Source organism: Martes martes (assembly GCF_963455335.1).
Source record: "Martes martes genome assembly, chromosome: 15".
NCBI classification, from domain to species: Eukaryota; Metazoa; Chordata; class Mammalia; order Carnivora; family Mustelidae; genus Martes; species Martes martes.
In genome coordinates this window covers 52,672,211-52,688,893 of record NC_137903.1, presented here as the reverse complement: position 1 = coordinate 52,688,893, position 16,683 = coordinate 52,672,211, and the positions used below count along the sequence as shown (strand labels likewise).

The 16,683-nt window shown below is 39.4% G+C and overlaps 2 protein-coding genes across 4 annotated transcripts in view; both read right to left on the bottom strand.

Moving 5' to 3' along the window:
• The window catches only part of LOC308355998 (torsin-1A-interacting protein 2-like), a 34,175-nt gene extending 18,586 nt beyond the window's left edge, over positions 1–15,589 (bottom strand). The window contains exons 1-2 of one of the 3 annotated variants that reach the window (XM_080824588.1): positions 15,438–15,568; positions 3,889–4,064 (exon numbers count right to left, since the gene is read on the bottom strand). The gene's annotated coding sequence lies outside the window, so the exon portion shown is untranslated. Of the gene's footprint in view, positions 1–3,888; positions 4,065–15,433 lie in introns of all 3 variants that reach the window. The other 2 variants (XM_080824589.1, XM_080824590.1) reach the window with 2 other exon arrangements.
• Positions 1,605–3,541, bottom strand: LOC308355999 (torsin-1A-interacting protein 2). Its single transcript, XM_080824591.1, has one exon. The coding sequence runs from the start codon at positions 3,394–3,396 to the stop codon at positions 3,001–3,003; it is 396 nt and encodes a 131-aa protein (XP_080680717.1). The 5' UTR covers positions 3,397–3,541; the 3' UTR covers positions 1,605–3,000.
• Positions 15,590–16,683: the final 1,094 nt, after the last annotated feature.

Below are 16,683 nucleotides of genomic sequence, written 5' to 3'. Positions count from 1 at the left end.
TCTCAGGACTCCATGGACAATCCAGGGCCATCAGGGAAGACTGAAGAAACAGAAGGGGTATGGTTCATCTCACTCTTAGAGATAAGTGTATCCTGCTGATTGCCACACATTCTTTGGATTCCATGGACTTCTTTTATGCCTGCCTGCTTGCCTGGGCTTCTTTCTCCTCCTATCACTTAAGAGATAATCTTAACTCAGTTACCCCCAATGCAGGAGAGCCTCCTCTTTAGTAAGGTTATTTCCTTCCCAGGTTACCCCAGCACATGTCTCTGAATATTCCACTCCCAGGTCTGCCATAAAATAACTGGAAGTGGTTTTAATAGTCATTTAAAAAATGGCCACCAATACATGTAAGTAATAGTATCAATTCTGCCACAGTATGAAGATTAATACGGCTCATATAACCTAAAATAGCGGATAACCCTCTACATCATATGTTGTGAGACTTAATTTTAGGAATATATTTATACTTTATAATTCACTATCTGGAACTATGAATTGGAACATTGTGGAGTATTTTAAGCCAAGTCATACTAAGAAGACCAAAGCAGAAGAGCTACAAAGTCCCTTGGATTTTCTGCTTTGCTCAATTTTATGAACGCTGCCACATTATGTTATTTCTGAGAGCTGACCATGTAACAGGTTATGCGATAATACAATCATGTCTGAAGGTATTCTTAAAGTAATTTTTAATATTTTTGATTCCTTTCTCCTGTCCATATACTCACAAAGCTTAGAATGACACAACACAGAACTACAGCAGTCCTGATTATTTTAATGAGAAACATGTGACTAATAATCTGAACTAGCACAGTGACCTACCTGCAGTCCTACAGGAAACCTCTTTATGTGTTACCAGCAAAGTACAATAACTATCAACACCTTGTGGTATTATGATGAGTACTCAGTTCCCATCCTTTGAAGCCAGATAACTGAACACCATGGAGGTGCTACTGTTGTACTTCTCGAAGTATCCATAGAAGCACCTGGGTAAGAATCTCCTGCACCACTACTTAGAAATGAAGATTCCTGGGCCCTGTGAGCAACCTAAAGAATCAAAATTTCTCTAAGATCAAGAAATTTACATGTTTTGACAAACTCATCCAGGTACTGATTTGGAAATCAACAGTACAAATCTGTTTACTTTTTCTTAACTATTTAAAGAAAAGACTGGTTAAAACAATCTGTGGTTAAAACATTTTGCTGAGGGGCACCTGGGCGGCTCAGTGGGTTAAGCCTCTGTCTTCAGCTCAGGTCATGATCTCAGGGTCCTGGGATGGAGCCCCGCATCTGGCTCTCTGCTCAGCGGGGAGCCCGCTTCCCCTTCTCTCTCTCGGCCTGCCTCCCTGCCTACTTGTGACCTGTCAAAGACATAAAATCTTAAAAAAAAAAACAAAAAACAAAAAACAAAAACCATTTTGCTGATACTTAAAACTGCACGCATGTAAAGTGTTTGTCAGTATGTGTTTGAAAAAATTTAGGGACCAATAATATTGATCAAAAGCATTACCTCTAAGTAAATTTTCACTTTTTAGAAAGAGCTTTAGTACTGTAAAGGAGTTCTTAACCAAGGGTTAATGATAAACTAACTCGTCTTCACTCAATTTAGCAGTCCACACAGTTTATTCTGCAGTAACAGGAGAGAACTTCCATTGCAACAGACATAAGGCAGATACAGGGTAGATCTCTGGGGTACATCCTTTATACAGATGAACAAATAACTTTGGGTTCACAACATGTGGCAGGCATGATTTGTTGCATACCAACAGCCATTCATTCCTCCCTTCTCCCTTCCTAAAAGGGCCATGATTTTATTAGGGGAGACTATGTGTCCTACCCACCCAAGCACTGCTAACCCCATTCCCCTTTGCCAGGTTCCCCCAGCTTATGAACCAGTACTTTCTAATGAAATATAAGAAGAAATCTGTGAGGGACTTTTAAGATTTTTTTTCCCAAATAAAAGACACAGACTTGAAAGGCAAAAGCTTTTGCTTCCTACTTCCAGCCTTTGGGAATGAAATGTCTGAATAGCAACAGCCACACTTATGCTCACCGAGGAAACAACTATGAGGACAAAAAGCCACCATGATAAGGATCCCAGTGGCGAAGAACAGAGCGAGCCTGAGACCTTAGAACATGGTTGAGCTGCTACACAAGCAACGGATTATCTAGGATCTTAGGTGGAATTTAAAAATTGTTCAGTGGCCTCTGAGATGTTTTCAACAGATATTCAAAGTTTTCTCCTATACTCTAAGTTCCATGATTCTCATCAAGTGAAGGCCAGCATGTGGTCAATGTCCAGCAAGACATTCTTAGTTCTCAGAAAACGCTTCCTTTAGACTGTTCATCTTGTCTGTGGAGTCAAGCTTGGTAACTCCTTGCCACCTATCTCATAGCACAAGTACTTTTCCATTTCCAGGGGAGGACATTCTAAGTTCACTCACCACTAAAACAAGACAGCCTTTGCTTATGTGGCATCAAGTAAGTAAAGACAGTGGCATTTCTGCATGTTTTTGTGTATCTTATGTAGGTATTACCACTGGTTAATGTATAAGAGGTGGAATTTAGAACAATGCAGTTTCTAATCAAAGTATCTAGCTGTTTTACTGGAATAATCTATAATCCAGCTACAAAGTTGCTTTCCCACAAAAGTTATCACTAAAAGTATCATTATGGTACACACAGTACAGGGCCTCTCCTCCAAGACTATCCTGTCATATATCCATAATAAGGCTGCGGAGCTTTTTAGGATGGGGAAGCTAATTCCAAAACATAGGGAACATGGATTAGACTGGTTCTAGATGAACAGCCCGGCTGGAATACTGATTAAATTCATGCTGAACAAAGTATGTGTGGACAATGGGAATAGATCCAACAATTTAAGCAGTTCCCCAAGGTAGTGACAGTTTAGATCAGATTTAGAAAGGAGACATTTTCCCATTCTCCCTTGGGCTACTAGTACAAACTCTAGAGTCTCCATGATTTTGACTGCTTAAGAAGTTACTTGTTTTGGCCAAGTTTTTTGTTCAAGGTTTTGTCCGTTCTGGTCAAGATTAACTGCAACGCAGGGTTAAAGCCAGCTACTCTAGAGTCATGTATCCTTTTTCTAACCAGTGGAGGACCCAGAAGAAACGGGTGGCAAGCTTTTTCAAAGGTCCATCTGGTAAGATTTTGGGGAGCCCACTCAAGTGGGAAAGACCAAGGCAGAACAAGGCTTCTATTAGCAGGATTATCAGGGTAACATTCAGGGCAGTAATCAGCTCTGTTAATGCGGTCTAAGAACACCTGGTAACATTCATTTTCAACAAGTTCAGTTTGGTACAACCAGTGGCCTAGTTCTAAACTAGGGAACCACTGTTGTCCACAGTCCGGGCAATGTGAATTATCTGAGAACATCTGGGCCTAGAGAGGTAACACAGAAACCAATGTAACAGTAAAAGGCAACAATGACAGAGATACCCAAATAACCAGTCCTAGTATAGGTCTGGTTGAGCAATTTCTCAGTCCAACCAATGATACTTGGCGACCAGAGTTAAATTTGGCTTGCACCTCCGTGCAATTCTTCAAGATTTCGTTGTCTATTTTTCACTCAATTGCAACTCAGTCTCTGAACTCAGGGGCCGATCCGTCTACAATGTGATCAGTCACTCACTAGCAGCACAGATCTCAGAATAGCTCCTTCAAATCCCAGCTTCTTGAGAAAAGACAGGGCTCTAGTCTAAATTGGTTATTTTTTCTTGTGTGTTATCAGCTGGTGGTGTCATGCAGAGGCACTTGGCTTACTCTGCTTTGCTGGTAAGTTATTATATCTGCTTGGTGAAACAGAGCAGCTGACAGGTCCAATGGGTCTTTTGTGGGCGCTGGCACTTGCCGTTGTAATACACGTACCCAAGTCTTAAGGCCTTGGCACTTTACAGCGATGTAGGGGGGTCAGGAAAACCTGGTAGAGTCCTCTTGAATGTGGATCCAATGAAGTCTTTCTTGGGAAGACCTTAATCGGGACCCAGTCACAGAGAAGTAGCTGATGCTGAGTTGGTTGAAGCCTCTGGGAATGCTTCACATACCTGTAAATGATAAAACTTCAGACGACTCATATGGGCTTTGAGTTGCTCATATTATTATTAGAAGCATGCATTTGGAAATCATTTGGACCAGTCAAGGTGGATGAAAATTGTCTTGTGGGTCTTTTTATGACAATTTCATAGGGGTTCACACCAATTTATCCATTGGCAGTTATTCTTATGCTTATTTTGGGCACTAGGAACGGTTTTTTGGTTCACTTAGGATTCACACTAGACTGGGACGCCTGGGTGGCTCAGTAGGTTAAGCGTCTGACTTCAGCTTAGGTCATGATCTCAGAGTCCTGGGACTGAGCCCCAGGTAGGGTTCCCTGCTCAGTCAGGAGTCTGCATCTCCCTCTCCCTGCTCACGTATGCACTCACGCTCTCTAAGTCTCTCTCTGTCAAATAAATAAAATCTTTTTAAAAACTTCTGTACTAGCTTAAAATTTTTAGGACTGTATTTCCTTCTTCTAAGTCCTTCTGCACTCCAGTAATCGTAAAGTCTGTATAATCATATTTAATCTAGTAAAACTCTGAGATTTCTCGTGTATCTTTTCTGTGAAATGGGTACCATATATTATATTCCTGTAATGTGTGGACTAACATTAACAATGGTGACAGCTTTTCTATAATATACTTTAATCCATCCAGGAAAATGCTTACAAAATCATCAGGAAATATTCTTAATAGCTAACTGTAGGAAGTTGGGAGGAAATCTTTCTGAAGGCTAAAAAAGAAACCAAGAGGGGTATGTCTCATTACCCATATCTATCTTCATAGGTTTACGCACATTATATATTTAAGAAAGCAAGTAAGGTATAATCTTGAGCAACAGTTCTGAGCAATTTTTGGAAAATATTTAGAAAATCAGTCAGAATTTGCAGATGCTATCATTTTTATACTCCTTCATGACACTTAATATAACAAGTAGAAAAAGGTGGGGTTCTAGATGTATGAACAACTACATAGCCACCTAGGGAGTGCTACATATCAGAAAACGACATAAACCTTGCTTTTCTCCAGTGCTCTTTTTTTGTGAATTCTGAGGCTTGATCCTGTGAGAGCATGTAGAGACACTGGGGAAGGCATGAGTGCTAAAACTGTATAAAGATTTGGCCTGAAAAGCAGAGCAGTGACAGCCTCAGTTGTGGTCAAAGCATTTTCCTTGCAGACCATCAATAGTAGCTGTGACTGTCAGATTTTAAAATGGAAAGTTTAAAAGGCAACCAAAGAGCCTCTGACAGTGCAGCAACACAGAGCTCCTATTCTGATGAGAGCCCAGGCTGAGCTGAGGCAGTCAGTGAAGGTGCACTGAAGTATTTTCGGAGGTGAGATAACAATGTATGGGCGTGGGCTACCAACTCAGCTCCTCAGGCAAAGTTAACAGAAGGTGTGGCAGGGTTCCTGACTCAATACTTATATGGGGCATAAAAGATTTCCCTGAGGGCCTACTGACACGAGCCACCACAATAAAAGTTTCAGTTGCTGAACTGGGAAATCTTCCATGTTTAGTACATGGCACAGACAGATGATGAATAAAACCCACACAACCATGGGGTTCAACATAAAAGTTAGTGGTAAAGTTATATGGCTAAGTCTAACGTTGAAAAGATAAAGAATTTTGGATTTTTTGAGTGAAAATGGGATATGCAATTGAAATCACAACAAGATACTATTTCACATCCACCAGACTGGCAAAAATTAACAAGGCTGACAACTGGGGCTATATATACTCCAGGCAAAACCACCCCCAGGATTCCACATCTCCACTGGCAGTGTCAGGCGGGAGCCCTAAAGCTCCAAATACTCAGAATAAACCCATCTTTCCCCCAACTTTTATCTCTCCAACTTCAACAGTCAACAAAGCATTAGAGCTCCAAATACTCCTCAATTAAGAGAATTCTAGTGTTCCTTATGTTTCAGACAAGACAGCCCCTTCCCCTGGTCCTCTAAAAACCACTATGGGCAAGTGTCAAAAGGGGACCCCAAAGCACTAAGTGCTCACATTAAGATTACTTGCCACCATCCTCCTGCTCACTCCTAGCCTTACCACTAATGGACGAGTGAAGAGGGCCTCTTGAAAATGGTCCCGGCGTTATCCTCAAACTTCACTCCCACCCCCACTCACAGCTTCACTACCCTTATGGCCGAACAATCTCATCATACTGTATTTCTGTTTATACTGATCACTAAACGAAGCCCAGGGCTTCCTGGTTGTACCTCATCCTCTTAATCTCTAATTCCCATATACAGCCAAGAGCAGCCAAGATAACATCCCCTTTTCCTCGCTTTGTATTTTCCATTTTGATATTTTAAATATTTGAGCTCTTTGTTTCTACAAAATACACACTCCTTGAGAATAGCGCTTTTTGTCTTTATTTACTGTTGTACATGACCAATAAACATAAAAAGAATGAAAAAATATAATGTGAATCCTTATACCATAGAAGCATAAATTAGTACAACCATTTTTGGAATTAATTTGGCATTATCTAGTAAAGCTGAACATATACGTGCTTCCTGTAACTCAGTAATTCCACTCAAGTATATACCCTAGAAAATTTGCACATTTGTGCTTAAACATGTGAATGAAAATATTCATGGTAGTACCGCATGCAGTAACAAAACAGCCAAAATGGCCATGAACACTAAAATGGATAAATAAATTGAGGTACAGGCATATCTCGTTTTATTGCACTTTCCTTTACTGTGCTTCTCAGATACTGTATTTTCAAAACATGAAGGTTTGTGGCAATCCTGCATCACCAAGTCTGTCAGTACCATTTTTCCAACAGTATTTGCTTGCTTTGTATCTCTGTGTTACATTTTGGAAATTCTCACAGTACTTCAAACTTTGCCATTATTAATTATATTTGCTATGGTAATCTATGATCAGTGATCTTTGGTGTTACGACTGTTACTGTCTTAGGGTATCTGAGACCATACCCATAGAAGACTGTGAACTTGATAAATGTTTTTTGTGTCCTAACTAACTAACTAACTAACTAGCTTGCTCCCCTGACTCACTGTTCCCCCATCCCTCTCCCTCTCCTCGGGCCTCCCTATTCAGAGACACAACAGTACTGAAATTAGGCCAATTAATAACACTACAATGGGCCCTAAATGTTCAAGTCAGAGAAAGAGCTGCATGCCTCTCACTTTAAATCAAAAGCTAGAAATGATTACACTTAGTGTGAAAAGCATGTCCAAAGCTGATAGGCTGAAAAACAAGACTTATTGCCCCAAAGAGCTGAGTTGTGAATGTGAAGGAAAAGTTCTTGAGGGAAATTAAAAGGGCTGCTCCAGTGAACACACAAATGATAACAAAGTGAAACAACCTTCTTGCTGATATGGGGAAAGTTTGAATGGTTTGGTTTGAAGATCAAACCAGCCACAACATTCCCTTAAGCCAAAACCTAATCCAGAGCAAAATTCTCTCTTGAATTCTACGCAGTCTGAGAGACCGGAGCAAGCACAGCAGAAGTCTGAAGCCAGCACAGGTTGGTTCATGAGGTTTAAAGAAAGAAGCTGTCTCCGTAACATAGTAACAGCGCACGGTAACACAGCATGCTGGAGAAGCTGCAGCACGTGGTCAGGAAGATCTAGCTAATTCACTGAATGAAGGTGGTTACACTAACAGCAGATTTGCAATGTAGATTAAAGCAACCTTCTACTGGAATAAGATGCCATCTGGGACCTTCAGAGCTAGACAGAAGAAATCAATGCCTGGCTTTAAAGGACAGGCGACTCTAGTTAGAAGCTAATGCAAGCAGCCACTGCTCATTCCAAAAATCCCAAGGCCCTTACGAATGATGCTGTATCTACTCCACCTGTGCTCCAGAAATGGAAAACAAAGCCTGAATGACAGCACATCTGTTTACAACATAGTTTACCGAATATTTTAAACCCACTGTTGAGGCCTACTGCTCAGAAAGAGATTTCTTTCAAAATACTACTGCTCCTTTAACAATGCACCTGGTCACCCAAGGCCTCTGAGGGAGATGTACAAGGAGGGAGATTAACGTTGCTTTTGTGCCTGCTAACACAATGTCCATTCTGCAGCCCACGAATCAAGGAGTAATTTAGACTTTCAAGTCTTATTACTTCCGAAATATGGCTATGGCTGCCACTGGAGAAGGGTCCCTTTCATGGATCTCGGCAAAGTAAACCGAAAACTTTCTGGAAATGATTCCCCATTTTAGATGCCATTAAAAACATTCCTGATTGACGGGAAAAGGCCGAAATCAACATTAACAGGATGCTGGTAGAAACGGATTCCAGTCCTTATAGATGACTGAGGGGTTCAAAACGTCAGTCGGAGGAAGTAACTGCAGATACGATGGAAATTGCAAGAGAACTAGAATTAGGAGTCAAACTGACGAGGTGAGTGAATTGCTATAATTTCGTGACAGAACTTCAATGGATGTGAAGTTGATTCTTATGGATGAGCAAAGAAAGTAGTTTCCTGAGATGGAATCTATTCTTGAAGATGCTGTGAAGACTGTTGAAATGACAACAATAAAAGTTATAGAGTATTACATAACTTTGTTGATAAAGCAGTGGCCGGGTTTAAGAGGATTGAGTCCAATTTTAAAGAAGTCCTACTGTGGGTAAAGAAGTTCTACTGTAAAGTGCTGTCAAACAGAATCACACGCTATATGGAAATCATTCATAAAAGGAAGACCCAACTGATGCCCTAAACTTCACTGTTGTTTTATTTTAGGAAATTGCCACAGGCCCCCCCCCCCCAGCCTTCAGCAACCATCACCCTGGACAGTCAGTAGCTATCAACATTAAGCTAAGACCCTCCACCAGCAAAAAGATTATGACTCATTAAAAGCTCAAATAACGGTCAGCATTTTTTTAGCAATAAATTATTTTTTAAATTAAGGTATATACATTTTTAAAAAACACAATGCTAGTGCACAATTAATGTACTATAGTACAGTGTAAATAGAATTTTTAGGTATTTCAACTTGACTCCCTTTACTGAGATACTTGCTTTACTGCAGTGATGAGGACAAAAAACCCTCATTATGGCTATACAATGGAATTCTGTACATACAGACACAGATGAAACTCAAGAATATTAAGTTAAAAAAATTAAAAGTAGCAGAACATCCCATTCCACCCACCCACACTTATACAGTTTGCATTTACGTTAAATTTCAATATATTATTTAGGAATATTCAATAAAACTATAAAAGAATGAAGGATAAGCAAAGGACGACCATTACCTTTGATGGGAGAGGAAAGGGGATAGGGCTGGGGAAGGCATACTAAAAGCATTTCAAAGATAATAATTTGGGGGGATGGGCAGATGGTGTAACTGGGTGATGGACATTAAGAAGGGCATGGGATACAATGAGCACTGGGTGTTATATGAGACTGATGAATCAGTAAACTCCACCTCTGAAACTAATAACACACTGTCTGTTAGTTAACTGAATTTAAATAAAAATTTTTTTAAAAAGATAATTTTTTTAACTCAGTGGAGGTATGAGGTTCACTGTATCACAAGTTGTAATGGCTTATAGAATCTCTATTCAGTATGTTATAATTTTAAAAAACAGTAGAGTGGAAATAGCAATGGGCTAGAAATAGAGATTTAGCAAAACCAGAATTCCACATTGTGGACAAGAAGAGCAGCAGTAGTTACTTTGCCCAGAGGGTAACTAACATCCAGAGGATAAAAGCCTACAGAAGGATATAGAAGTGGGCACCTGGGTGGCTTAGTCTGTTAAACATCTGCCTTTAGCTCAGGTCATGATCCCAAGGTCCTGGGATGGAGCCTGTTTCTCCCTCCCTCCCTCAAATAATTTTTTTTTTTTTAAAGGAAGGATATAGATCTTCATTTTTCTCATAAAATTGTAAGCTACTATCTCTTCATAGAAATAAAAGAAGCCTACCTAATGCTGGTATGGCAAAGAAAGCTCATCTAAGCATATTCCCATAAAAGCATGCATCTGTGTGCAAGGATTTTCACATGGTGCCTTTGTGCTAAATTAGAAAAAAGGAACTCTCCTCCAATAAGCTGTAGCCCAGAGAACCTCACGTAGCCCGGTATTCCACAGTAATCCTTTGTCTGTGAGATAATAAAGCTTACTAACAATAACTAACACCAAGTATCACTACCCGTTCTAAGCACTTTACATATATTAACTCATGTAATCCTTACAATAATCAATTTTATAGTTAAGGAAACAGAGGCTGAGCAACTTGCAAAGGTCACAGGTCACTGCAGAGCAATCAGTATCTGAATCCAGGCAGACTGGTTCCAGAGCCCGTATCTTTTACCAAAGATACTACCTTTTTTTTTTAATTACATAAATGATGTTTATTTGATTTTTTTAATTAGCATATAATGTATTATTTGCTTCAGGGGTACAGGTCTATGAATCACCAGTCTTACACAATTCATAGCACTCACCATAGCACATACCCTCCCCAGTGTCCATCATCCAGCCACCCTATCCCTACCCCCAACCCCCCCACAACCCTCAGTTTGTTTCCTGAGATTAAGATTCGTTTCCCTCCCCGGTCCCATCTTCTTTCATTTTTTTCCCTCCCTTTTCCCCAAGACCTTTATGAAGCAGAAACAGTTAAGCTTTAAAAAACCCCTTCACAAACTCTTTGCTACTCTTCAATGGTGTGTATGTACTGAGGTGCAGGTGGAGAAAATCACCTACCATAATTTTTCATTTCCAGACAAAAACATCTAGGATAGGTTTAGGGAGTCCTGAATCCCTTGAAATTACATCAGGATTTTTTATGTACACTTGTGCTTTTTTTCTGGAAAGAGAATAGATACTTTTTTTAAAAGATTTTATTTATTTATTGGACAGAGATCACAAGTAGGCAGAGAGACATGCAGAGAAAGAGAGGAGGAAACAGGCTCCCTGCTGAGCAGAGAGCCCCATGCGGGGCTCGATCCCAGGACCCCAGGATCATGACCCGAGGCGAAGGCAGAGGCTTTAACCCACTGAGCCACCCAGGCGCCCCGAGAATAGATACTTTTAAACTCCCAAAAACCATTAGGTTGTTAATGGTTCCTAATCATTTTACTACCAAATGTAATTTTTATTCCAGCACATCCCTCCTCAGATCTCATTTTGGAAGGATGTCTAAACAATGAGCATTCTTCCAATGATTTCATTTTCTCATTTTTTTTATTAATCAGATGTCTGCCAATGTCAATCTGCCAATCAAAACTTCAAAGAAGATAATTATTGTTACTAGCCCTAGTTTAGAAATTTTCAGTATTTTAAATTGCAGATAAATATTCAAAATGCCTCTATCATAAAGTTGGAAAGATTTAGATATTCTGGATTTGTTTCCTTCCTCAACTTGTTGTTAGCTTATGTTAAAAGTAGTTGATTTAAAGTAAATAAATGATTACTATTTGGCTTGTAGAAAAGCTGAAAATACCTTGACAATCACCATTTCTCTACTGATTATTAAACATAATTGTTTAAGTTACTGAGGAAACTAACCATGTAGTTGGCTCAATGCCAAGTACTATGGCTATATATATAAAGAAAAATCTTACAGGACTTCCAGATGTCCAGGGAATCCAGACTGGAAACAATGCTTTGGGTAAAGGTTAAAAGTCTTCAGACTGCATGTAGAGTTCATAGGAAATTCTGGAAGCCCCACAGAAGAAGCAAGGTTTTCAAACCTTTTAACCAGCAACAGTGGGTAAAAACCAAAGTTTAAAGAGTTTCTCCACTGCACAAATGCTATACAAGAGGAAAACAAAAATCCGGTTTTTCTGTGTGTAAGAACTACAGTAAATTTAAGATTCTTCCTGAAACTTTGGAGACAAGTTAGAAAATAGCACTTTAACTGCAAAATGAAAATGCAATTCTAACCCACTGAAATCTGTATCTACTAATAACGGCAGCTTAATACACATTAAATATTTATCTTCTCTAAATACTCTATTTCATTCTTTGCTATTTCCTGAATGGATGTTAGTAAGCAAGTTCAAATCTGCCTTTGTCAGACAAAAATTCTCTTGTTCTTTTTATGGTAGGATAATGTAAGTCTCAGACTGAGTCAGGATTGGGACGACTTCTGCAGGCAAACATATTCCTTAGAATTCAGCCTCCACTAACTCTTTATATAATACATAAAATCAGAAGACAGATATACAGAGAAAATATAAATGCTTTAAACCGTGAGTTCCCATTTTAATTATTTTCTTCCATGGAGTATTATATACTAAGGTTAACCAATTATAAAAAATACCTCTTTTTTATATGAGACAATTTCTCTGATAAGTTTCATACACAAAGTCAAACCATTCAAGTTTCATATTTTCTAAGTAGTTTGGAATTTATAGGCAGGAGATTAAGGAGTATGGGGATAAACAGGAATCTTCTTTTTAAATTCTCATAATCTAAAATAATTGTGTTAAATATATCATGAAAATAAATGCTCCTCAGAAAGTCTTCAGACTGTTTTGTGAGAAACTATTTCTAATTTGGCAGTGTTGGAATCAGTGAGAAAAGACATATGGATGACAATCCTTCAGCACAACTTACCACATAACACTGTTCCCTCTTACAAAGAACACATGAGTCAAACAAACAAACAAAAAAACGATCCTGAGTTAGAAAACAGCTGCCTCTCACTCCAGCAACTGACAGACAAAACAGGTGTATGTGTGGCCTGCTAACATACCCTAAAACAGAACAGCTGCTTTAGACATTCATGCGTACACTTCAATGGACCTTGCCCTAATGGCCCAAAAGTCATGGTTCAAATTCAAACACCAGTAGTAAAATCTTTTTTTTTTTTAAAGATTTTATTTATTTATTTGACAGAGAGAGATCACAAGTAGGTGGAGAGGCAGGCAGAGAGAGAGGAGGAAGCAGACTCCCCAGTGAGCAGAGAGCCCGATGCGGGACTCGATCCCAGGACCCTGAGATCATGACCTGAGCCAAAGGCAGCGGCTTTAACCCACTGAGCCACCCAGGTGCCCCACCAGTAGTAAAATCTTTAAGGTTAATACACAACTTCCAATAGTGGGACCTAGCACCAAGTTCAGGTATTTCTATACTTATATGTATGCTATTTGTGTCTGTGTTTAAAACTAAATTTCTAAGTCTTGCCCACTCCTCTGGACTATATTTATTGTCATAATATGCCAGTATTATTCTCCCATAAAAAAACTAAAACCTTAAATAAAAAAACCAAGAAACTAACATTGGTACAAATCAGTTAACTGAACTACAGACTTTTCAAATTTCACCAGTTTCTCCATTAATGTCCTTTCTCTGTTCCAGATCCTATCTGGGATCTCATATCACATTTAGTTGTTAATTCTCCTGAATCTCTAAACTGTGACAGTCTCTTAGTCTTTACAGTTTCTTTTGTCTTTTGTGAACTTACTTAGTCTTTGTGACCTTGACACTTCTGAAAAGTAACTGTCACTTATTTTGTAGAATGATCCTCAATTTGGGTTTGTATAATGTTTTCTCGTGACATTTCTTATGCATTTTTGGCAGCACTATCACCAAGGAAATGATGTTGTATCCTTCTAATTGCATCATATCATGGAGTTCATGATGTCCATGTCCTACTACTGGTGATGTTAACTTCAATCATTGGGTTAATATGGTATCTCCAATGCCAAGTTACTACTTTTCCTTTACAGCTGTAATTATCTTGAGAGGGTTTTTCAGAACAAATATCCTGATTTTCCTCAAACTTCCATCCACTAGCATTATAAGTGAATTTTGTCTGCAGTAATTACTACAGGGGCACCTGGGTGGCTTAGTGGGTTAAGCCTCTGCCTTCGGCTCAGGTCATGATCCCAGGGCCCTGGGATCTAGCCCCGCATCGGGCTCTCTGCTCGGTGGGGAGCCTGCTTCTCCCTCTCTCTCTGCCTGCCTCTCTGCCTACTTGTGATCTCTGTCAAATAAATAAATAAAATCTTAAAAAAAAAAAAAAAGCTTGATTTGCTGTGCAAAACTTAAAAGTGTAGTCACTATATGGACTTATGTCTTGTGGGACACAATAGTAGCCATAAGATGTAAAACACTAATGAGATTTTAACACAAATTCTATATGCAAAATGAGAAACAGAAAGCAGATAGGGTTACTCTGAGCAAACTTCCCATCAGGAAATTCAAATGGAGCTTCAGAGAAAGGTGGAGTTCCATGGTATACAGTTTAAAATAATGTCTCAGGCAAAAACGAATTACATACAAGACACAATATATTACTAAAATACTCCAAAATCCTCAAGTATTATTAGCTAAATTTGTAAGTTACTCTATTCGTAAGTTACAGGAGCTCTCGGGCTAGTATTTTCTCTATGGTAGCAAGGAAGATACGTGAAATAGAACTTAAGTGAGTCACTCATGGTTATGTGATGAACCAGCAGTGAAACTGGTAATCAGGTTGTGGACTCTGCCTTCAACATAATAAAAAAATTACTGAGGAGAGAGAGGATCTCAAAGTTTCCGTAGCAAATACCAGTTTTTCAAACCGTTGTAATCCACACAGGTGCTTCCAAGAACATTTTTAGTTCTTCAACAATGAAATTCCTTTTTTTCATTAAATGAAATGTATATGCTAATCATGTACTTAAAAAATAAAACTGATAAATATGGATAGATTCCATGGCCCTAGATCTTTTCCCTGCCCAACAGCCCTAATTCTTAAAAAAAAAAAAAAATAGGGACAAGTAAAGGGTTTCTCATACAGATCAAAAATAAAATGTTTTAAAAGTCAGAGACAGGTAAAACTGAAACAAAAGCAGTATGTAGAATCAGATTAAGAAAACTCTATGGAGAAAGTCTAACAAGCCTAACTAATAGAACACTATACACTTTCCAGAAGGAAGAAAAAGGGGTAAACTTTCACAACGGGTATGAAATGCAACTGAGAAAAAATATATATGTACATATGTAATATGTAAGCAAAATAATAAATGTAGGTTCTTACCAAAACTTCAAACTTAGCCATTTTTAGCACCATTAAGGCTAAAAAAGGTGGGGGGAGAGTACTGTTCTATAGGGTAAAGATGACGAATAACGAGACCCTGTTAGGCATGCAGGTAAAGAGTGTAATCTCCACCTGCACTGGCCGATTTCCCGTTTATATTTTGAGACTTAGAGGAATTCTACTTCTCGTCTCAAAGTCCAAACCAAACAATTATTCCCACCTCAATTTGTTTAGTGTTTGTAAGATCTGATTTCTCTTTACTCCAAAACAAAAATATGCCCCCAAACTGCTCCGCTTACGGTTTTTTGCAGTACGGAGGTGGGGGTGGGGAGGGATTATTTCAGAAAAACCTCTTCAAAGAAGATATCAGATCAAATATTAGCACACCGAAAAGTTGTATATACATTTTACTTACTTACAAATTCTAGCAGGGTCTTAAACTGTGAACTGTCAGCGTCAGGGGAGCCCTTCGGGTGTTCTTTCCGCTCCACGACGCCGCCGGGCTGCACCCCTCCTCGGACGCGGCGGATCAGAACGTCGTCCCAGCCCCTGTCCACGTGACACGACCTCCGTGGGGAAGGGAGGAGCCCGCGGAATGCTGGGACTGGTAGTCGGCCCGCCCCTCCTCCTTCTCAGGACGCACCCGCCTTCCTCCATTCTCCCCCCACCTGCCAAAGCCCGGGCGAGAGGCGTGGCGAGTGCGCCCCACAGAGTCTCCCGGGACCAGGTCCCCCGCAATCCCACAGGAAGGCACCCATCTCTGCAAGACAACCACAAACTCTAGCCCTTATAAATTTACAGGCTGGAACAACTCATGGCACCAACTCTGTGAGGGGCACTACCCAGTAATGGCAAGCACCAGTCAGACGTGACTTGGAACCTCTACTAGGTGTGTGTCCGCAAACGAGTTGCTTAATCCAAACCTCAGTTTGCTTGTGTCAAATGGGGGCAAGGCTCTTACATACATACCTCATAAGGTTATAGTGAGCAAACGTGCTAATTAATGAACGTAACGGTATTTGCTAAATGATAGTAGTAAATAAATTTTTAAAAATAGCTATTATTTTAATAGCTATTTATTATTAATTATATAAATGTTAAGATTGAGAGACAGCAAGGAATTTACGCTAGAACACATGATCAGCCAGGGGCAGCCAAGGAAGTCTAAAATTCCTGTTCTTGATCAACTCCAATTCAAAACAACGCAGAAAAAAATCCCTCTTAAAGCTTACTCTTCCTTATTTTTTCCTCGTAACATTTCCGACCAAGACACTATTTTACTTACTTTGATTTTTATCTGACTCCCATAGAATATAAATTCCAACACAGGGTTGGTTGTATTTTAGTCTAGGCTTTCACTGCTTTATCCCCAGAACCTACAGCAGGGTTTGTCTAGTACAGAGCAGAAGCTCAAAATATTTGGTTAATGATTCTTAATGTAGTGGTGATTTGGGGTGCCTTCATCTCTCATTCTTTCTGCGGAAATCACAGAAACACTGTGACTTGGGAACACTCCTAGATGCTGCAATTTCTAATTCAACAAAGAATAAGTATTATATCCCACTTACTTCGTTTAACTTTTTTAAATTTCAGTATAACATTTCCAGCTAGACACTTTCGTTTGTATTAATGGTCTTTAAAATATTTTTCCTTTTACTTGTGAGA